Source organism: Drosophila tropicalis, unplaced genomic scaffold (genome assembly GCF_018151085.1).
Source record: "Drosophila tropicalis isolate 14030-0801.00 unplaced genomic scaffold, ASM1815108v1 contig_878, whole genome shotgun sequence".
Classification (NCBI taxonomy): Eukaryota; Metazoa; Arthropoda; class Insecta; order Diptera; family Drosophilidae; genus Drosophila; species Drosophila tropicalis.
Window position 1 is genome coordinate 15,954,694 of NW_027173374.1, and position 23,956 is coordinate 15,978,649.

General features: G+C 38.6%; 1 protein-coding gene across 1 annotated transcript in view; it reads left to right on the forward strand.

Annotated features, from left to right (window-relative positions):
• The window catches only part of cpo (couch potato), a 45,127-nt gene extending 21,553 nt beyond the window's left edge, over nt 1-23,574 (forward strand). The window contains 8 exon segments of the mRNA XM_068299145.1: nt 16,488-16,565; nt 16,631-16,684; nt 16,761-16,823; nt 18,166-18,310; nt 19,289-19,491; nt 19,563-19,891; nt 20,213-21,077; nt 23,282-23,574. Of these exon segments, the coding sequence (XP_068155246.1) occupies nt 16,488-16,565; nt 16,631-16,684; nt 16,761-16,823; nt 18,166-18,310; nt 19,289-19,491; nt 19,563-19,891; nt 20,213-21,077; nt 23,282-23,308 (1,764 nt within the window). The 3' untranslated portion in view covers nt 23,309-23,574.
• The last annotated feature ends 382 nt before the right edge of the window (nt 23,575-23,956 follow it).

Genomic DNA, 23,956 nt, shown 5'->3' on the forward strand with positions numbered 1-23,956 from the left:
AACTCAACCAGAAAAAAGAATGATGGGACGGGGTAGCAGGACCCAGTTATGGAGCAGGAGTAGAAGCAGAAGGTGACTGCGGCATCCAGTCGAGCATGAAAACAGCGCGCCGCATGCATCCTGCCTGGCTGCTTCCATCTTTTTCATCCTTCGTCCATGGGGCAGTCAACGGTATAATTTCTCATATACATGTCACGCGTCCCAACGAACCGTGCCAAATGTGTTGAGACACTTGGACACGTGGTGTGTGTGTGTGTAAGTGGGGTGGGGAACCAGACACACACACACACACAAACAATTTGGTCAGTTGCCTGGTTTAAGCACAAAGTTTTATGCGCCGCATTGCATAAAACACGAAATATGTTAAGGCAAAAACAAGAAGCATGAGTGTAAAGCTAAAGGGATGGCAGACACGTCCAGGACACTTGGACAGTTATTACCCAGTTGGCTGTATACCGATGTTGTGTGTACACATCTTGTCCAAGAGTACACCTCTTTTCCCTTCCAATCTGCCTCTTTAGTTGTATCACATCTTTAAGCAGGGACAATGCAAGCAGCAACATTGTCAGCGATTGTCTTGAAGCTGGCCTGGAATGTACGTTCTTTTCATGCTTCATCCTCGTCTCCATTACCATTTCCATCTCCATCTTTATCCTTATCCTTTTAGTGGCTTATTTATGGCAAACTTTAACTCCCATTAGACACATTTCAATGCATATGCAAAGTAAGAACTCAAAGATTTATGTGGCCAAGTGCATAAGCAACGCAAAACTCTTTTTCCAAAGACATCAAGTGGCTATACACATCTTCTTGCTAGAGCCAGGGAGTTTTCAAGCTTAACATAAGTCGTAGAGTATAAATCCTTGAACTTATATTAAATATTTAGTCAGGTTAACATATTATCAGCTTTTGCATGCTTTTCCAACTCACTTAGGTTAAAATTTAATTTCATTTGTTTTCACAAAAAAAAAAACCAACTAAATTCAATATTTTTCCATTTCTTCTCTTTTTAGGTATGTACACAGAAGAATTCGCGATGCGCCCATCAATTTCATTTATTGAGTCCATCTGTAAGTGCGCCATAATCTATGTATTAGTATTTGGCCTGGGCGAGATATCAACACCAAACCCAAAAAAAGAAGAGAATGACAAGCGCTAGGCAAGAGAATCTCTGAGAATGTCAAGCAATAAATTAGTCGCAAATTAATATTAATGCGAGAACATTTATCGCCGTCAACGCCTAGCAAGCATTTGTAGCTCAACTAACACAGCGTCCTACCCCCATTCCCCATCGCTAAGACCCTTTTCCCTAATAATCTATTTGCTCGCAAATCTTTTCTTGGGCGACAAGTGCAAGAAAAAATGCTGCACATATGGTAAGAGTATTTTGTAAGATTTTGACACTTGGTTGAATAATTGCAATTTGATGCTAAAAATTGCCCTGAATAGCGATTTGCAGAATAAAGCATATACTGAGAGAGCCAAAGAAGAGACAGGGAAAACAAATTTCTACTTAACAATGTGTTCAGTTTATTCTAGTCGCAATTTAAAATTTCAAAAAGCCATAAAACAATGTGCCATATTATATAATTTTTATGCTGTTCACCCCTTCTTTCTACTTGCCACCTGCACGTCCTGTGTTTAAGTCACGTGTATGTGTCTACTAGAGTTTGTGTTCCAGTTTCAAGCCAAACAACCAACCAACTAACCAGCCAAGTAAAGGGATCTCACTTTTTCGGCCACGTCTCTTTATGTTTACCCATTCACGACATGTTTCGGCAAGTGCTGAAAATTTGTTTGGCAGGGCCCTACTTCCCATTCCCGTCTACTATTAAGACACCTCCTCCCTCTTTCTGCACACATACATACACACACACACACAGACACAAAGAAAAGTTTTTTTGACGTTGGATGTTTGCTAGATTTTGGAGCTATTAAATTTTCGTGTCTACCACCAACTGCTTTGACTCGGTTCCGCTAGTTGTGGCTCAGCCCTGATAAATTTAATGTATTTTTGTTGGCGCCTGTCGCCGCTTTACTCATGTCACGGCCCCTCTCTTCCTTCAGTGTCTTTTGTTTGCTTTTATCATAGTGTTTCGCTCATCATTGTCATCCTAGTGCTACTGCCTGAGCTTCGGGCTCCATATCATGTCAATGTAAAAACAATAGCCTGACAAAATTCCATCAATAACAACCCAACAGATGTGGCATGGGCTGCAAAACACAGACTTTAATTCAAGGCGGACTAACCAATTTCAACTTTAACTTTTCTATTTACACAAGTGCTAAGAAGTTCTTTTCTGTTCCTGTTTCTTTTTTTCAGTTCGGCTTGTCAACCGCCAGAAAAACCTTTTGCATATTGCAGTAGCTGTGAAAGTTTTGCCAATGTCATTGGCCGATGTTGGCCAGGACTGCAATATAAAATAAAAAAAAAATACAATTTCACCTCTGTCACTGCCTGCCACTCTTCTGCTCCTCCTTCTTTACAAGTAGTTGGAAAGTTACAACTACAGGCCGCAGAAAAGCGGGGTGGTGGTAGTGAAAAAAAGCAACCATTTCCTGATCGAATCAAAGCAAAGCTGAAAAAAATGTAAACCTCACCTGCATATGCAAAAAGAGGGGAAAAAGACAGAGAGAGAGAAAAAGAGAGGCAGACAGACAAACGAAGAGCTACAAACTGTCAGTTGCAAGTTGATGGGTTAATGCCATTAGACGGCAGCAGCATTGATTTGATTGGCGTTGATTGGAAAATGCCATCAAAACTCTGTGATTCCACCCTAAAGAGGGAGGTAGAAAAAAAAAAAAGAAACTAGCCGACCAGACCCCTGTATGAATCCATTTATGGCATATCAGTAATAGGCTATTCAATTTGAAGTGTAATTCGCATTATACACTTCGATAAACATGTGAGAGTTTCACTTAAATGTTATTTAGTTACAAACAAATCAATTGTTTAGTCTTGTCACACTTTTACGCTGCCACTTGGCCATCTTGTTTTTCTGCAATTGGCCAATTCCAGTAGACGACCTACAGTTGGAAGGTTGATTTATAAGCACATCAATCGTTGCCATGTTAGAAGGTCCCATTCTATTCAATAGATTTCTCACTTCAAGGAATTTAATCAAGCATATCACATAACGTGTTGCTGTTAGCTACCTGAGCTACGTTATTGCCTTTTGATTGATTTTGAGTTCAAGTGCAAGGCACGAAAAAATATTGTTCAGAGATGACAAAAGCTCTGATTTCCCTTTACCGTCTTTTACTATTTACCACTTTTGAAGACATCAAAAACTCCTTCCAAGTGTTGTGGCCCAGGTTTTTGCAGGACATATGTATGCATCAGCAGCACAAGCACAAGAAACAGCACCAAGAAAAGGAAACGAAGTTGCCGCTTTTAACACGTTTTAACAAGAAAAGTTAACATGCAGCTTATGATGCCAGTTTTCTAGTTGCTTTTTCTCTTCAACCGATGGAGCATGGAAAGTAAAAAAACAAAACAAAATGGCAGCTGCTGCCACAACAAAAACAAACAGTGTGATAAGTGTATTGTTGGTTTTTGCTTTGTGCTTTTGCCTACTTTGGGGCGCTTGCTTCATTTGCCTTTTGGCTGGTTTTTCTCAGCTGTTAGTTGTCAGTCAGTTGCTGCCGCGTCAAGGGAAATCCACTTCACTTTTCTCACTTTGACATTTAACTGACAGTCGTTTGCTGCACATTTTCATTGTCACTCAAAAGTCGGCAGAATTCATTCCAGAATTCTTTCATTCTCCCTTTTTACAATTTACTGCATCATAATTTCATTTCCCCCAAGGAGTCGGAAAGGGACGAGTTGAAGCAAAGTCATGAAAACTCATAATATTGATGAGGCTTTTGCGGCATGCCATGGCTAAAACGTGCAACCTGCAAAATGTGAGCAAAATTTGTGAAATAAGCCAGAAATCGCATAAAAATCAAGTCAACGATGCCAAAACCCGAAAAAAATAGAAAAGGACTTGGAGGATGATGGCACAGGAAATGCAGTTGTCGTTTCAAGTTGTTTGCAAAGGAGAGAAATCAAAAGGGAAAGGGGAGCCATAAAGAGAAGAATTTGCCTCAACAATTTGGCAATTGTGTCCCGACTACATTATGGCAGGCACGTGCTCCTCTAGCATTTTGGCCCTGTGCAGGCATTGTGCATTGTGTGTGTGTTTGTGTGTGCATTTGGGAAAATATGGGTCGTATTTTCCTTTTTTTCTCCTTTTTATTCTTTTTGATTTTTCTTTTATCCGAACTTGATTTAATTTTGAGTTCATTTTGCAGGCAGCAAATAGAAAATAAATCGTTCAACATTGGCCACATCCACACACACAACACTATAGTATATAGCCTGAAGCACTTTCGGCTTATCGGCGAAGCGCCAAGCATTTAGCTAAAGTTCGAAAAGCTCTGACAAACCACAGAGCATTTATATCTTTAGAGTCAGCCTATCATCTGCTATCTGCCATCCTGCGATGTAGCTGAATGGGTGGAAGGCTGCCTGCTGCCGGCACAAAAACAATAAAATTGTAACAAAACGTTGCCCGAAGATAAACGAGAAGAGAGCGGAGCTAGATGGGAACCAGAACCACTGATGGAGATGAAAAAGAAGAAGGAAGCGATAAAAAAATGGATGCCCATAAAAAGGCAACGATAAAATGCGACAAAACCCAACAAACAAACAAATCTTTTCAGGGGAAAAAGAAAGAGAACGAACAAACATTCCTCTGTTTGCCACAAAAATCACAGCTACTGCCACTAACACTGCTACAGCCACATCCCCGGCCACATTCCAGCCACAGCATGTTATCCTTAGAGGGCTTGAGGCAGCAGACAGACAGACGGACAGACAGACAGTAAGACAATCAGACGCTCGCATGTGAAAAATGTCTTCATCTGCGCCGACTTCTCTGCTTAGTGTGAGATTGCTGTGGATTTTCGTGAGTAGTTTAAATTGTGTGTTTGTACCATCCTGGAGTATGACAAAAGAAATGGATACTCGTAAGTGGTTAAACGCTTTGTCACTTGCAAATGATTTGATAACACTGAAGGGTTAAACTGGTGGAGCTAATTACAATCAGATAGAAATCAGAGAAAATGTTTTGTCTTTATGGCGGAGAACCTTGACTCTCTTATGATTTTTGGTGTCAGTTTAAATGGCAAAAAAAGATAAATTATAAACTAACTATTCTTACAAGACCATAGCTCTGATTTTTTGTAGAAGAGGGAAAGCTTTTGTGCCGTATTTCTGTATTTTTGCATTTCATTATATTCGTTCTACGTATCTTATCGTTTAGCCGAAAGATATAAATATTAATATGGCAGTTGTAGATTGTTTTTATTGTTCCTTATACACAATTATTACCATATTCGCAAACACACTCACACACAGACACTGTTTTGCCTTGGCGTTTGCATTTCATTAGCCAGAGTGGAATCCGCCCTCCCCATTCTAAAGTCTTGCTTCTGTCTCTTTTTTCTCTATCTCTGTATGTGTATCTTGCCATTTCTCTCTCCCATTGTATAAAAATAGAGCGCATTTAGCAAGAAAACAACAACGGACGCAAAAAAAAAAAAAAATAATAATACATAGCGAATGCAAAGTATCCAAATAGACTGAAGGACACTCCAAGTCCTGTGTCCAAGTGTATCTGTCCTTTCGTCGCGCCGCCCCCGCCTGTATAAGAGTTTTGAGCTAAAAAAAATATGCTAAGCGAAAGCTATTTCCATCTCACTCTAGCGTATGTGTATGTATGTATGTATGTATGTATGTTTGTTCAAGTGGTGTAAGTGTGTGACAAGTTTGCCTTTGTCTCTTTCCTCAACCCCTCTCCTCGACTCACACACGTCCAGTTTCTACACTTTGACTGCTTTTTATTTTTAGCCGAGCGGCTAATTGTGAATGGCAAGCCACTGCTGCTCGAGAGGATTGTGCCGCAGTCATTCGAATCCAAATATGTGTATGGATATAGATAGGTATATACCGTTTACCGTGTATGTGGGATGCGTGGGCACACATCGATGGCAACGCAAGTAAGTGTGAAAATTGCTGGTCATTATATGTGACAGAATGGAAGAGAGGATACGGAATGTGGGCTAAGGATGAACCAATAGAAAATGCAGAATGGGTATGAGCTGACGAGCAGCCTCATCTCTATTAATAGCCCCTAAAAATTCCCAAGACTTGGACTCAGTTCCCAGCAGCAGCAGTGCCAGTTGGCTGTTGACTGCATACATTTTCCACTTGGCCACCTGCCAAGCAGCTAATAAAGTTCTGCCAAAAGCTTTGCGAAAAAGTTTCGCCTAATTTGTGGAAAAAAAGGAAGGCGAAAAAAAAACCCCAAGAGCCACCGAAACAACTTAAAAAGTGGAAGAAGTTCTTTTTTAGAGTTTAAAAAATTTTTGCTGAATGCAACAAAACAATCGCACATCGCTTTTTCTTTTTTTTCAACTGCAGCTGACAATTTCGACAAATTAAAGAAGCAAAGAAATAGTTTTGCTACAGTTAATAAATTAAATTTTTATACAATTGCTTTTAGAGGTTCTCTAAATTTCGGTTTTATCACAACGGTATAGTTTTAATTGTGTTTCCAAAGATTTTGTACAAAAAATTAACTTAATGAGAGTTATTCACCTGCGCTTAATATTTGCCTTTCTCTCTGTACTCCTCCTTCTATACCTGTTTGCTTTGTGGAACTTTTTGTCTATGGCTTTAATTGCAAAGAGCGGGCACAACGAGTGGGACCGCCCACTCATCTAAATATTGGACAGAGCAAACTTGTTCCCTCCAATAGAGTAAACAGTAAACCCGAAATTCAGTCACAGTTGAAAGGTGAAAATGTTCCATATTCGGTCTCGGCCTGGGAGAAACTCCTCCGACGACGTTTTTCAATTTGATTTGCTAATTGAAATGTGTACATCTATCTGTCTTTCTCTATGCTCTTTCCCATTTTATCTTGCTGTGAGTTAAAAATGAAACTGTTTGGTCGAAATGATGTCTGGTCTTGCCTACCAAGATCTCTGGAATGTTATTTCAATTAGCGTTTTGCCGCGTGGGGCGTTAAAGGGTTAAGGGCAATGTCAAGTGATTTATTTGCTGAGTTATTCATAAATTGAAGTTCAAGGAATATCTAATTAAGTTTAACTCGCAGACAAACAAACAATCAGATGAGAAAAAAGTAAAATAAAACCAAAGGCAACTGCATTCATTATCAAATATTCTGTAGAAATTCTACAGCAATTTATTGTGCGTTGTGTGTGTGCTTGACCAGGCAAACTAATTGAAATTAATTACAACATTTGCTCATGTTGGTCACGTGAAATGCAATTTATGCATTTTTAAATGGCCAACAAAAGTAACAACAAATAAAAAGTTTATATTTTTATTGTTGCATTTTTGATGTCAGCAATTGAATTAAAACAAAATGACAAATATTTGACTTAAATTTTAAATTGTAATTAACTGAAATAAAAGCGGCCAAAAAGTTAAACCATAGAATAAAGGAGTCCAGAGATTCTGTCCCAATCCAAATGACTCCCCCGCGTACTTTCCCACCACCCAATCAAAACGACGAGCCATGGAGATAAATAAAAATTAAGCGAAAAAGAAAAATGAGAAAATGTGAAAGGTGTTTGTCCATGGCGGATGAAATAAAAGGAAAGAAAAAGCACATAAAAATAGGAAAAAAAGACGGATGAAATAAAATGTTTGCCAATAAATGCGACGACAACTAGCAACTGTCCCACTGGCTCTTCCACCAACCCCCCTACACAAACACACACTTATTGCTCTGTCAATAAACATCAAAAATGAAAATTGTAATGCGAATGAATTTTGGTGCCAGACGACACAAGCGATGAAAGGGAGGAGACAATGTCAACGTCATAGTCATTCCCATCCGTATCCGGATCCAGTGTGGATACAACACAACCTGGACCTGAACCTAGACACGAACATTCTGTGAATGCTTGTTCCGCCCGTTTGTTGTTTCATCCAACTCTCCACTATCCCTCGTAACCCTTCCTCACAGCGTAGTTTGGTACCGTATTGACGGCGCCAAATTCATTAATGTCACTCGAAAAAAAGAGACGTTAAACCCAGCGGCAGTGTAGGAGGAGTTTGTTAGTGTGAGAAGGAAGAAATAGTGGAGTTATCCCCACCAATATAATTCAAGTTTATACTTCTGGACGCGAACGTAGCATCACATTGTTAAATCGCTCCCCTATAGTACCAGGAGCAAGAGGAACAATGACAATTGAGAACAGCGTCAGGGACAAAAGAGGGCAGTTCGGGATATGGATGGCAGCCAAACTGACTGAGTTATCACCAACATCAGCAGGCAGCAGCAGCAGCAGCAGCATCAGCAGCACCAAAGGACAACATACGCGTAATGAAGTGACAGCTTTATTTGCAAATAAATTCAGTGTTGCAGCCACTCAACGTGGCCAAGACAAAACAAACAATCGAACAAAACAAAAACAATGAAAATAAAGTAAATAAACAAAAACTAATAAAAATAAAATACATGGCAAAAAAAGTAACTGGCTTTTGGCATCTATATAACAAACAGTAAATGCGAAATTCCGTTAAATAATATGTAAGGTAAATTTCAAATCTATTGGGATGCAGACATGGAGAAGCTACTTGGAGAGCCAGATAGAGACATAACATTGCATCACTCAGACAAGCAATTGTATGTATGAATTATGCAAGAAATGTACAGATTAAATACCAAAATAGCAAAGCACTTAAAATGCCCGAATAACTAATGCTCACCCCTCTACTCCCACTAACTATCTAGGGACAATATATATTCAAACGATAAGGCAGACACTATTGCAGTTAGATTGACAATGCATTAAATGACAGACTGAATGACAATGCCAAAACTAACTCGGACTCCATATGGACCTCTAGATTCTTGAACTTCGACTTGGACTCGTCGGCGTGTCGACGTATCAAAGGCAATTAAACTGCTTAAATATTTACGCAAAATATAAAATATGCATTTAAATGTATTAGCACTCGTTTCAGATAGCTGTTGAGGTTTATCCAGAATACAATAAGATTTGGTGATAAAATGTTTATTAAGTTGCTGATTTATATTGATGAATAAAATAATGCCTTACTTACCTAAGATAATAGATAGATATATCACGACTCTGAAAAGATACAAAGGACAAAAAAATTAAAAATGTAAACACTCAAAACTAGAAAGTTAATCAGTGAAACAAACATTCTTAATCGAGTTTTCAATTTGCCATTAACCCATCATTGGCAGGTCGACGCTGTTTACTTTTTCGAAAGTTCGTATGTGTGAATAACTTTTATGAATATTTCATAAACATATTTATGTCAGGAATTTGTCGCTATTTGGGAAACAATGCACATGCTCAATATTTTAATTATCAACTGACATAGACGATAATTGTCAGGTATTAATTATTCAGAAATTTTCCAGCCTGTCTTTATGTCTGATCTGTCGTTCGTTTGTTTTGTGTGGTAAATTTTACTGTTTGCCCCTGTGGAATATATAACTTAAATATTTTATGTACACAAATGTTTGCGGAATGACAAAAATGCAGCATGTTGTTTTCCCACTTTTCCCTCTTTGGTTATTGTTTTTGGCAAAACTAATTATCAACAATCAACAAGAAACCAAAAAATACTGAAAAACTGTAAACTGGAGGGAGAAAGCAATGCAGTGCGACAACGCTTAAACGACTCGCTCATAAGTATGCAACGAATCAGCAAAACTGTCGCATTGAAGGCAAACTCAGAGAGTAAGCCCAAAACCGATTGCCAAGTTATTTCAACTCAAAAGTGCTTTGGCGATTGAAAGCCCGCAGAGAGCGCAGCATCATTTATTTAGAAGGGGGCCGATGAAGGATAGAGTAAACTTGACTGGAGTAGAAAGAAGTGAGGTTGAGAGCATTCAGCGTGTTTAATATGCGTGCCTTGTTGTTTGGTCAATCGGGGCAGAACATTTCGAGTAACGAGAAAGTCACTGGCTGAGTCTCGTTAGCCTACAAACAGGGACGAACCAAGAGGAAGCCCAAATAGATGAAGAGAGGTGCAGAAAGTGAGGGACAGTGAGAAAGAGGGACAGCAGAAAGAGGAGGTACAGAAATGTAGCACAAGTAGTTTTACACAAAAATACGATGAATAAAAAGCATATCCAAAGCACGTAATTCATGTCCATCTCCCTTTCTATTTCTCTTGGTTTCAGTTTTTTTATTCCTCCTTCTTCCTTTTTATGTGTTTCCTTTTTTCTGTTTTAGTGATTGACCCTAAAATGCGCTGATTCGTTTTGATTTTTACTTACAAAATAACTAAATTTTTGAAAATTGAAAAAAAAAAATCCGAAAATATGCCACATCTTTGGTATTTGAAAAAATTCTTCCAGAATCAAAAAGAAAATTGCCTCGAATCACTGGGGAAAAAACTTCATTTTGTTGTATTTTTTCTAGGAAAACATTTGTTTTTTTTTTATTATTGAATATTGATTTAATTTTCTAGTATGCAAATTGAAAAGCCACAAGTTGGGAAAATTCACAACAGAAAGCACAACTTCACAATGTAGGAAAAAATATGAGTGGGAGCAGGATGAGGAAGGCATCAGCAACAGAATTTTGCACTAAACCTGACAGTTAACACCTGCACTTCAACACCTACCCACACACAGTCACAGACACACACACACACACACACACATAGTAGTAGTATGAAGAGCTACAACTAGTTAAACACATTTTCCTCTTAACCTCTTAACGTCCCGCTCTCCTCTGTTTCGGCCGCACAATTCCCATTTTCCCTCTGGGCTGCCACAACATACTTTTGGCATAATAAATTAGCTGCTGCTGTTGTTGCTGATGTTTTTCCCTCTGCCTTTTCCTCGGCATATTGCACTGCAGCAACTTCAATCTTAATTAGCTGATGTCGACGCAGTTTTCAGTTATCCACTGTTGCAGCTTCTCCACACTCTTATACCCGAAATATCACGTATACGCCGCATATGCGCATTTTGTTGCACTAAAGACCCAAAGTTTTTTTTACAAAGAATAGCAGAAAAGACACACAATAGTAACAAACATTTTAATAGTTAAACTTACTATGTTAATTAAAACCGTGATTTCCAGAAAGGAATATATTAATTGAATATGATAGGTAAAGTCAGGCTTGTAGTCGGGAAAATTTAGCTCTCTTTCATCTCTGCATAACTTGTTATTGGCCTAAATTTTGGTGCGCTTCAATTAAAGTGTCAACTCCTTAGGCGAGATGTGTGAATAATTCTGCTTGTCAAATTGTTTGGCAATTTGTTTTGTTCTTCTTGCCATTGTCCCATAACATTTCTCAAGTCAAGGCCCAAAGTGTTGTGTCGTTTTTTCCTTTGCGACATTGTTGTTTTTTATTTTTTGTCATTTGTCTCTTGTGTTTTGTGACGGAAACAGTTTATGTTGCCTTGGTCTAAGCGGTTTTCTTGTATTCATGTCAGCAACCTTGTACTAAAAACTAAGATTCCCAGTTCCAAGATAACGTCCTATTCAACGTTCTACATCTGGCCCTGTTCTGTCTTCTCCCCTGGTCTGGCATCTCGCCTTGTGTTGGTGTTCCCTAATGAAAAGGTTTCTTAACAAATTTAGTTGCTTGCAATTACAAAAATCTCATAAATTACAAACAGCTGTTAGACGAAGACAAAGATAGAAATCAAGAGGGCAAGTAAGTTAAGTTACTAGAGGAAAGAAAAGGTGAAGTGAAGAAGACGAAGCAGAGACGAAGCCAAGTTATCCTTTCATAATTAATAAGCGCTCCAAGCTGGCTCTGAAAATATACAGTATCTCCCAATAGTATGCAGCAGCTGTCGTTGTTATTCCTGATGTTGGACGCTCTAAAAAGTCATCGCTCATTTGTTATTTAATCTTTACTGTCCAGCGAAAGGGAACCACATCCGCCGGCCCACTAAAATAGAAAGTGTTAATGAGTTTTAATTATTAAAATGTGAAAATATTGCATTTCTCGAAATTGTTCAAGTTGACTTCGAAGTTTTGCATATGAATTTATTATGAGTAATAAATTAATGCACATAGGAGGCAACATTTTTAATAAGCTTAACTGGCCACCTAGTTTTATGTCTCGCCCCACAGCGTCTCATTGTGACGGGAAGGTCTTCGTGTTGTGTTTCAGTGTCGAAGAATTGTTTTCTGGGTTCATTTTGTTACATAAATTTCAGTTTTGAACAACAACAGCAACTTTGGTTGGAACTATCTAGCCAAAACAAGTTGCTTTTGCTCTAGTGGCAGCCAACTTTTGACATTCAGTGTATGAATGTGTGTGTTGCAAATAATATGCAATCAAAAGTTGCAGGCTATGGCAATTCCCAGCGTGCGGGTGGGTAGCTGGGTGTGTCAGGGGGGCGTGACTGTGGCCTACAGCTATTCTCTTCCTCTTTCTTTCTCTCTCTCCTCACTTGGTTTAGCAGTTGCCGAATTTGTCCTCTGATATTTTGGCTAATTTGTAAAATAAGCAGAAAACCGGAAGAGGAGGAAAATGGAAAACTTTCTCCCCAATGCCACCCAATTCCACTTCCCATCCTCCCTCGGACTAGGTATCTGTCTGTTGTTTGCATAGCAATTAAAATATTAGTTTTGCCTTCTTCTTGTTCGTAAGCTTGGGCGAAAGCTTAAGGATTTAAAAAGTGGAACAAGTCCAGAGTCTGGAGGTAGATATTAAATCAAATGGAAATGGATAACAGCAAAAAGCGCTAATTATTGCCACAATTGAGAGTGAGAGATGAACAATAGGTAGGAATTCTATGCCAGAAGTGAAAAGAAATGCAAAACAAGATTGCCAAGAGATTAAAATCTCACCCAGACTTAATTGAGCGGTGGTAGATGCAGAGGCAGACGTGCCAGAAACAAGAGAAGGACTCGCGATATTTGCCAAAGAAAAGCCAAAAGAAAAGGCACGAAAAATGCAAACAAAACATTTCAACTTTGTTCGGGCTGAAGTTGCCGCTGCTGCCGTTCATGTTGCTCTTGTTATTCTCGCTGCAGTGCAGGACTCCTTCTCTCTCTTTCTCTATAGGTTAGACTCCCACATCTATTCACATTTTGCATGCAAAATGCATAGAAACCCAGAAACTGAACCAAAGCTCTGTTCCACCCCTCTGCACCTGCGGAGCCGCATGCATTCCATTCATTTCGGTTTACTCATTTGGCCCGAGTCAGACTTTGTTTAAACAACAATAGTTTTCTGTTAAACAGGCAACTGCATCTGCAACAGCAGCAACAAAAAGTCCTTTCTCTCTCTTATTGCCTCCCAAGCTTTCTTTCTTTCTTTTCTGTTGTGTTCTGTTGCGGCACACTTAAAGATTTGTTAGCTGCTTTCGCCATTCCCCCTCCAAACTACCGCATCTAGCCCAAAGCAAAAGAGAAAAAAATTAAAAATAATACAAAAAACGAAAGCAAAAAGAAAAAGCAAGCATAGCTAAATAAGCAAACAACTAGCGGCTACACAACGGCAGCAGCAGCAGCAGGCAACAATGGCAACAACAAATTGTAACATCAAGTTTCGGCCTCGGGGCCATTTAGTTGACTCAATGCTTGACTTAATTGGCTGGCAGCGCAGCTGGAAAAGTAGATTTTCTTTCTAAGAGTGTTTTCAATGCTTTTGCCTTTTATCAATTTTAAATTTGCTAAGCAGGATGGATGAAACGAAACAACAATTTATGATATAAAATGCTTCACATAGCAAAGGAATCTTTGTTCCAAGTCACGTGTAATTCAGTGTTTCTATGGAAAATTGCTTAGCTTTATTCAAGTTTTTCCCCTCAATACGAACTTCTCTCTTGGGAAATCTAGATAAATTGGACTTTAACAAGTAAATTTTTGAAGCTCTTAAATAAAAAAAAACTGTGTTACTCTCTCTCTGTCTCTCTTATATGCATACATAGTATATATAGTATTTAATGTTATCGCAATTTAGTTTTGCATATTAATTATAAACTATTTATTGTAAGCTATTTATAAAAAGTTGCACTTGGCAAATGATTTTTGTAAGAGATGCCGCCAAATGATAAATATCAACAAACACACAAATACTTGCATGTTTATATGTATATGTATATTCATTATATGCAAATGAGAAAAGTTGCTAACACATTTGGCACTGAGCTAAGAATTTTAAGGTTGCCACGCCTACATAAACCCATTATCAAGTCGAAATTGTGCGTGTGTGTATGTGGGTAAGTGTCATGACTAATTATTGTAAGTCAAGACTCGCTTGAAATGCTAAAATTACCTAAAAGACAACTTCAATGTGGATTGAAAATTCATGAGAAGCAACGGTAAACAATTGGAATCGGTCATAATTATAAACAAAGTTTCGAAGACTGGATAATAAACTTCGACTTGGCCACACACACACAGACAATACAAATTACAGGGATGGAGAAACTGCACATTGCGGCAAAAACACAACCAGATGCAGGGTCAGAAGAGAGGAAGTGGAGATACGACAGAGAATAGCGAAAATTTAACTTCTTGGCAACAACAGCAAAACAAACCACAAATGGCAAATATACACAAAGTACATACCGAAACGAGAGGGCGGCGGCGTCTGGCTGGGTCTTATATGGGGAATGAAAAAGCCAAAATCAGAGCCAAGTTGCAAGGTTGACCAGCAGCAGCAACGTGTATTTAAATGGATTTTGGCAACAAGAACACACACCCACAGACATAACAAACTCCAACTCCAACAGCAATTCTGACTTCACATCCAGCTCTAACTTAACCAGAAATTCCAATATAATGTCACTAGATATGTAAACTCGAGTTGAAGTTGGAAGTTGGAGCAGCAGCAGCAGCTGCAGTTTTTGTTGTTGTGACTGTTCTTGTTGTTGGTTTTATGTTTGCCAAAATGCTGAATGTCTATCCGCAATGGCCACAACAAGAAAAACATATAAACAAGTACTGGGGAATGAACGAATTAAAATGGGAGGGCTAGACCAAAAGTCATGTTCATGGCTGATTTGAGTTAGTTTAACTAACTTATGTGGTTTCCTGCACAGTACGAAAATTACCAGGCAAAGAAAATATAGATTCTTTATCCGAGCTAAAACTAAGTAGAAATATTAATAAAAAAAAAAAGCTACAAGCCTCGTGATTTCGATTTGATAACAGCGTTTAGTTTTTTCGATTTTCCTATTAAAGGATTTTTAAAGAAAATGTGCAGACAAGAAATGTTTAGCTAGTTTCTAAATTACCCACTACGAGAACTCTTAAAAATTGTTGTCTACTTAGCAATAGCATTCCAGTGGACACAAGATTTACCTTTTCCTTCTCGTCGTCCGGTCGTCTTCACAATTAACATAGTAAAATGGGTCATCCTCCAATTAGCTACCCCAAAAGAAATTTTAACCGCACAGCCAAATGCATAGAAATTAATTTTAATTGCTATTTAACTGACCATGGCACAAGTTATTCCCTTTTTCGTCCCCTGAACAAAAGTCTTGCTAATTAATTTGTAAAATGCCAAACCAAAAGAGTAAGAAGGAGAAAATAAAGAAGTTGCTTTTGCTGTCTGCACTTAAAAATGTTCCTAGGATTAATTCCCGGAACAACTGGACTCCTTTCGCCCCACCTTTCCTCGCCGTTTCGTAAAGTGGCTCTGCATAAAACATTGTCATTTTTTCCCCTGTATATCATAACCTTATAAACACAGCAGATGATGATAGATCCTTGATAAAACACGTTTTAATTTTAGCACACGCATGGATACATATTGAGAGAGAAAGGGAGAGTATGGCAGGGAGAGAGAATTGTTACACATAGAAATTTAAAGTCTTTTCGAACGAATGTTAAAACACGATGCCACCATCACAAAGAACTTACTAACCAAAAAACCAAAACCATATCCCTGTCTAACATCCAAGGATCCCTTGTGGCATTCCATTTCCATATCTTTCTTTCATTTTTTATCCCCAACACACACTTTTTGCCTAGGTGTTAAAAATAAAAAGCTGTCAGCTCGACGGGACTCATTAAGCAACGCTAACCAACCGCTTCTCCTCTCCTTTATTCCTTGGGCCACATACTATTCCCACACTTTGCGTCACGTCGCTGCCGTTGCTATAATGAATTCAGCGTTTATGGCGCTTATTCCATTTGGTTTCATTATCAGAATGCTCTCTTGTGTGTGTGCTGTGTGTGTATGCTCATGTGGGGGCCATGGGTAAGAGGACGTTGTCATATCTGGTGTCATGAACTTTTTAGGAGAATGCCAAGAGGATGAGGCCTAAGGTTATTTGTATGGGGGGCAGGCAACGTGACAGCTTTAACTTAATTATACAATCATAGGAAATTGGTTTCGCACTATACTAGATGAGAAGCAAACAAAACCCAACCAAACATAAGCTCATAATTCTTAATTCTAAATTCGGTTTCTAAATCTCATTTTTCTTGTTCACATTTTACAGGTGCGAACACTTTTCGTCAGCGGTTTACCCATGGATGCCAAGCCGCGTGAACTTTATTTGCTGTTTAGAGCCTATGAAGTAAGTCATCCATCGATTGCAATGCTTAGAAACCGATTTTAATTAAATTTCATTTCTTTTAACAGGGCTACGAAGGATCTCTGTTAAAAGTGACTAGTAAAAATGGTAAAACTGCTTCGGTAAGTTTAACTGGATAATAAGAGTTGTGTTCCTTTACAAATATATAAATGTATTTCCCCCTTTCCCATACCATAGCCTGTGGGCTTTGTTACATTCCATACTAGAGCAGGAGCTGAAGCTGCCAAACAGGATTTGCAGGTAAATATAATGTGAATTCGCTTTGATTGTCCCTAAAAGTATTTTTAAACAACACCAACTAAATTAATTTAGCAAGTTTTGCGACTTTCAGAAAATATATAGACACAGTAATAGGAAAAAATCAATTTTAGACACGATCATTCTATAATCTTGAGCTTGGAAATTTGTATTAAATTTTTTATTACCCTATCGACGTTAGTTTACATAAATTTCTAAGTAAAACCATTTTCGAATAAATTTCGTAATGAGAATGATCATTTTTAAAAGAATTTTTTCCTAGTTTATGAAAGTGGAAACGACTTTAAAGAGTTCTGGGTATTTCACTTCAATTGTAAAGCACTCAAGAAACCAATAAAGAACAAGCAACCAAAAAGAGGAATAATTTGACTAGTATTGCCTGGCTTACTGTTAGGCCCTCCAGCTGTTCAATATATTTTATTTCGTAAATCTTGTATCCACACCCACTACAACTACAACAACAATAAATACACCAGCTTGAAAGAACTTTATCAATTTTGACACTCACCAAAGCTGTTCTCCTTTGTTCAACATAACTCTATCTCCCTTCCCTTTGTATTGATTTCTATTCTTCGGTAATGCATCGCCCTCTCTTCTCTAAGAAACTCTTCTATTCACACACAAACACACACACACACAATATCACACTCACAACCACACTTTTACACTTTTCATCTGCGGCAAAAGATAAATGAAACAACTATCTGCAAGATAAACAGATGAAGCACCAAAGCAAATCAAAACCCTGGATATTAAGTCGCTGGTGCATGTGTATCCGCTATCCCATATCACTAACTTCCATTTCTATTCCCCAATCCTGTACTCCCGCAGCACCATAGATCCCTAGATTCTAGTTTCAATTGATTACAAAAACGAAGTTTACTTAGATTGGATCACAGTCGATGTTCCATAGGGCTGCCACGAGTCCTCTTCATTAGTTTTTAATTTATAGACCCTCGAATCATTCATGTTCATCAGAACCACCCAGACTCCGTATTTATCTGCGACCAGTGCTAGTTAGCATTGTTCACCAGGCACAACCTCTCGACAAAACCAACAAATATTAGAATAAATAAAAAAACGTTTTTGCAAACACAAGAATTATTTGAGTTCTGTGCCTTTCCCCCATGAACGAAAGACAACAAACTTTGCCACCATTTCACTCTCTTTTTGTACTTGTCACTATTATGCGACATTCTAAATTACTTTTTGGCGAATTGATAATTAAAATAGAAATCAATGAATCTGTCAATTATTACAACAACAAAAATGAACAAAAATATAGAAAATACAAACCGCTGTATCTTGATTTGATCATTTACAGCAGGGTGTACGCTTCGATCCCGATATGCCCCAAACAATTCGCTTGGAATTCGCCAAGAGTAACACGAAAGTGAGCAAACCCAAACCACAGCCCAATACAGCGACAACAGCCTCACATCCTGCATTGATGCACCCACTCACAGGACGTAAGTAAAAAAAGAAAAAGAAAAAGAGAAAAAAGCAAGAAAAAAGAACAATTAACAATTAACAAAGGGAAAAAACAAAATTGCTACATTTCTTTTTTTGTTCACTTAACAATTTCTTTTTTTTCTTTTTTTTTTTTTTTGTTTGTTTGTATGGTTTATGTATGTAGTTAATAAAACTATTTATAACAATTATCGATATCAATTATGGTTTATATATGGTACGAACCGAACGCGTACGCCAAGGCACTACCTAACTACTATCGACATACACCGAACACACACACACACTAAACACACACACCGTACTATCCAACAATTAAGCAGTTGATATGTTAATTAAAACTTGCTTTAAGCACACACGAAAACTATTAATTTAAATATATATATATGTACATCTATCGTATAACATATATGTATATGTATGTATGTATGCTCTCTATTATATATCTATCTATTCCAAAACTAAAATCTTATCAAACGCCCAAACTTGAATTTCGCCCTTAAATATCTCTATAAGTATACAACAACCAACTACTGCACTTTGATCACTTGTAAAACATTGTTAAGAACACACATACACACACACACACACACATACATACATGAATACACAGCGACAAACAGACAAAGAGAACACAAGTCAAATACTTCTCAAAGTGCAGCAGATATTTAGGTATGGATTGCAAATGCTAATCAATTGGAGTCCCAATTTTAAACTATATTTAATCACATTTCAAATTTTACAACAAACATAATAATAAAAGTCATTTTTGATAAACTCAATAATAAACAAAAAAAACAAAAGACTTAGACGGCAAACTTTGAAAAATTGCGATTAGTCTCGAAAACTGTTTTTAGTGATATAAAATGTAAACATTTATATCGTTTACCTTTTTTAAACAATTGTTTTCGTTATGTTCTCTTGTATCCAATTTACATTTTTTCATATATATTTTTCTGTTAACTTTGACTCTGCAGATCTGGGTGGACCGTTCTTTCCGGGCGGACCAGAGCTATGGCATCATCCGTTAGCTTATTCAGCAGCCGCTGCCGCTGAACTGCCCGGAGCTGCTGCCCTGCAGCATGCAACACTTGTACATCCGGCACTGCATCCGCAGGTGCCAGTCCGCTCCTATCTCTGACTAAATACAGACAAAGTAATGGAGCAGCCTATGCATCAAGTGAGTAGAGTAAGACCCACTAAATGTGTAATTAACAATGTCTAAATCAACGGATTACCAATTTAATGTAGACTCAAGTCGCTATGCCACCACATCATCAGACCACTGCAACTGCTATACATCCCGGAGCTGCTATGGCTCACATGGCAGCTGCTGCTGCCGCCGCTGCCGCTTCTTCTAACCCAACAGGGCCACCTCAAGGGGCTGCTGCTGCCGCCGCTGCCGCTTCGCATCATCATTTTTTATCCAGCCCAGCACTGGCGAGTCCAGCTGGATCTACGAATAATGCCACACATCCAGGCAATCCCCAGATAGCAGCCAATGCGCCGTGCTCGACGCTGTTTGTGGCCAATTTGGGACAATTTGTTTCCGAGCATGAGCTAAAGGAGGTGTTTTCTAGGTAAATTCCAAATCCCAATCCTGTAATTGAATGCCCCTCACCCACCTGAGACCCTATTAACAGCCTTATTAAGCCTTTGCACCCAACCACACACCACCAACACAACCACCACCAAGTAACTAATATTTCCCACTTGAACGTAACTAATCGAATTTTGTGTTCTCTATTTGGTTCATTTGTTGCTCCACCACTATCACCACTAACCACCATCACCAACCACTACTATCACCACTTGTATTATACATGATAACCGACTACTATATACCGTATATATAACGCATATATATCCAACAACAACAAAACAATATATATAATGCACAGTATGCCTGGCTTTTGTCGCCTACGAATGCACACAAAAGGTATGCACCAAATCACAACTTCTACTCTGCCTCTGACTTTGTCTTCAACTGCAACCAAATCAACTTCAACGTCCTACTCTTCAATTATCACAAATGCCAATGCCAATGCAAATACCAATACCAATGCCAACATAGTCGATTCAACAAGCACCAACAGCAACAGCAACAATAACAACACCAACGCCAACAGTATCAACAGCAATATTACCAGTCCAGTGGCATTTATTGAATTCAAAGATGCTCCAAGCGCTGCTCAGGCCATGCAGCATTTGCAGGGCAAGTATCTACTTAGCTCGGATCGTGGATCAATACGCATTGAATACGCCAAGACCAAAATGTTGAACGATGTTGCTCTTATGATGAATCCCAAATCATCGGCAGCAAGCATGACAGCGGCAGCAGTTGCCGCAGCGCCACCGCCAGCACAGCTTCATCCTATATTTATGCTGAATGGCGGAGGTTTGGATATAGATCATATCAGTAATAGTAATATGCTAGTTGCTGCCCATCCACCACCACCACCTCCGCCACCACTAGTAGCACCACTTCATTCTTTAGGCAACAACAGCAACATCTTGACAGCAGCAACATCCGCACTTGAACAGCAGCGGCAACAACTTCAATTCCATCAGCAGCACCAACAACAACAACAACAACAGCAGCAGCAGGCGCAGCAGCAACAACAACAGCAACTACAGCAACAGCAATTGGTCGCATCTTCTCTTTGCACCACCAACAGCACCACCACCTCTAACGTTGTTGTTAATTCACTTCAGCACCACCAACTTCATCCAAATCAGCACCACCAAAATCATCTCTTTAGAGACGTATGTATATGAGCAACAAAAAATGAATCAAGAAACTTTCCTCTATGTATATGTATTGCCTATCTATCTATCTAACACAAATATGCTTATTCTTTCTACCACTTTAATTGCTGACCCACTTATAATTTCCCCATCCTTTACAAAGTAATCGCATAAATATTAGATTAAGCCGACACAAAACATCCCACAAAAGGGTTGGTGGCGGTCTTTATAGCCTTGTAGCATCCTTTTTTTTTTGTGTTCTCTTTCTAAAGCAAATGTATCATAAGTAATATGGCATGCCTCCCACTTACCTAACTGCCTACATGTAGTTCATATCTTTCTTTCAGTGTGTGTGAGTGTGTGTGTATCTATATTGTAATCCCTTGCCCTACCGCATACTCCACAACCCACAAATTTTCCCTTTAAACAACACCATCAACAAATTATATATACAACCCCATTAACTATTTATAAAATTGCAAATTGTTATTGTTAAGCTTGCCCGTTTATTTTGCATGCCACCACAAACAACAACAACAACAACAACTACAACAACAAGCAGCCAAGCAGCAACAACAAGTAAGGACAAATACATACATACAAATAAGGGGTATACGACTTAGGCGTTATCCTCTCTCAAAATTATATACACAATATAGTATATTGTAGATATGCAAATACCAATACATACATAAATATATACAAATGTATATATACTTGCACGTTGCCTATAAAACTGCTTAAAAATCAAATTGACAAGTTAGGGTTGTTTGGGTATACATATATCTAATTATATAAACTAGGGTTACGTAAATTCAATGGATTAATGGAATAGATGGAATGAAAGATTGCGTCTCATAGATTAATCTAAAAACTAGACTTCAGTTGTCTCGTTTTCCCTCTTTCTTTCACACATTGCCACAACTTCAATTGGGTGTGTAGACGGGCTGGTCTTATAACTGGGAAGAGTTAGCATTTGAATACAAATTAAAACGTATGAAAAAAAAATAAAACATTTAAAAAAAGTAGGAGCTAGTAAGTTATAGTAGCCCTAAACCACTTGACTTTACGATAACAACACACACACATATTAAATGGAGGGCAAGGGGATGAATGCAGCTAAGGAGTGAGAAGGATACTCGTTTCATATAGCAACCTGAAGTGGTAGCCCGCTCAGACATCCTGCTAGTTAAATGCAAGCTTCTCTTTAGCCACTGAATAATTCTTACTTTTTGCACCTCAATCTCTACCTCCCTAGCCTCTCCAGCCTTCCCTTAGCCATGCTTAAATGTGAGTGTACGGGTCTGGTGCTGGTTCGTGTGTGTGTGTGTATGTGTGTGTGTGTGTGTGTGCACGTTTTTAAAATGCTAAAAGACCACATAAATTTATTTCATTTTTTCTCATTTTCAATTTTGCGCAAGAAAAAGCAGCGTGACGAGCGATCACAACAGCAAACAAGTCGAGCAAAAAGAAAAAAAAAACTTTATAAAAAATGCAAAACATACGCTTGGCACACCCTTATGGCCACCACTCTAAACCAAAAAGCCAGCCCACCCACCATACAGAACCGCTAGACGGTAGACGGCGTTAAACAATTTTTACGCTTCGCCTGAAAGTTAAATGAAATCTTGCTTCAAACTTTTTGTATCCACTGTAATCTAAGCGTTTAAGAGGCCTAAATACATCCGTGTATATATCGAGTATGAATTTATGATCGGTATGATAAAGGTGTGTCCGCATCCGTTAGGGTATCAGTGCTTCGGAGCTGCTGCTTGAAGATTGTTAAGGGGTTTTCGTTATTATGGTTTTTTTTCCTTGCTAGCTGTTTGCTTGTTGAAAATCAATTTAAATCGTTTACATGTACATACATCCGAAGTAGAGGGTCCGTGAAGAGGTGTAAAAGAGTGGGGAGCATAGTTACACGATGTAAGAGGCGTGAAAAGTAGGGAGTAGGGAAAAAGTTTTGCATAAAACTTGAAGCCATAAAAGTGGCTTGGACAACGGTGAATGAGACGGACGGATAAAGCTGACTCCTTTCTCTGAAATTAACTCGACTCGAGTTGTTCAAAAATTTTCTATGCACCACTGAGCACCCACCCATAATTGAAAGCATGTTGTGTAGTGGATTGCACCATATCATGGTTGCCAGCAACCATCCAGCCATCTACCAAGCCAATCTTGCTAATCAATTGGATGAAAACTTTTTCTATTCTATTTTACAGAGGAGCGGGTATGGAATCAAGGCATGATTTGCTAACTAAAAAACTAGAACGCGAAATGCAACAGCAGCCACAACAAACGCAAATGCATCTCCACCAAACACAACAGCAGCAACAACAACAACAACAACATTTTCATCAGCAGCAGCAGCAGCAACATCATCATCAGCAGCAGCAACAACAACAACAACAACAACATCAACCGCACCACCATCACCACCAGCATCATCAACTCCATCATCACCATCAGCAGCAGCAGTTTTTGATGACGCCGACAGCAACTTGACCCGGCAGCGCGACCATTCACCCACAACCACCGCCGCCGCAGCCGCACCACTATGCGCACCACCACCATCATCCACATCATGTATATTCGTACGTGTTGCCAGTGGTCTAAATGAATTACAACCAACATCAATTTTATCTTGAGTTTGATTGAAATGCAACAAAACGCTCCGCATGAAACGGATCCATGCAAAAGGAAGCAAATAAAAAAAGGAGGACAAAAAAAAAAGAAAAACAAAACTTTAGCTGTAGAACAAAATGAAAAAAAAAAATATGCAAACATGCAGAAAAACAAAAAAAAAAAATGAACAAAAAACAAAAGACAAATTCATAATTTATATAAAAACAAAAACCCAAAAACCAGTTTAGTAAAATTTTTCGACAGGAAAACAA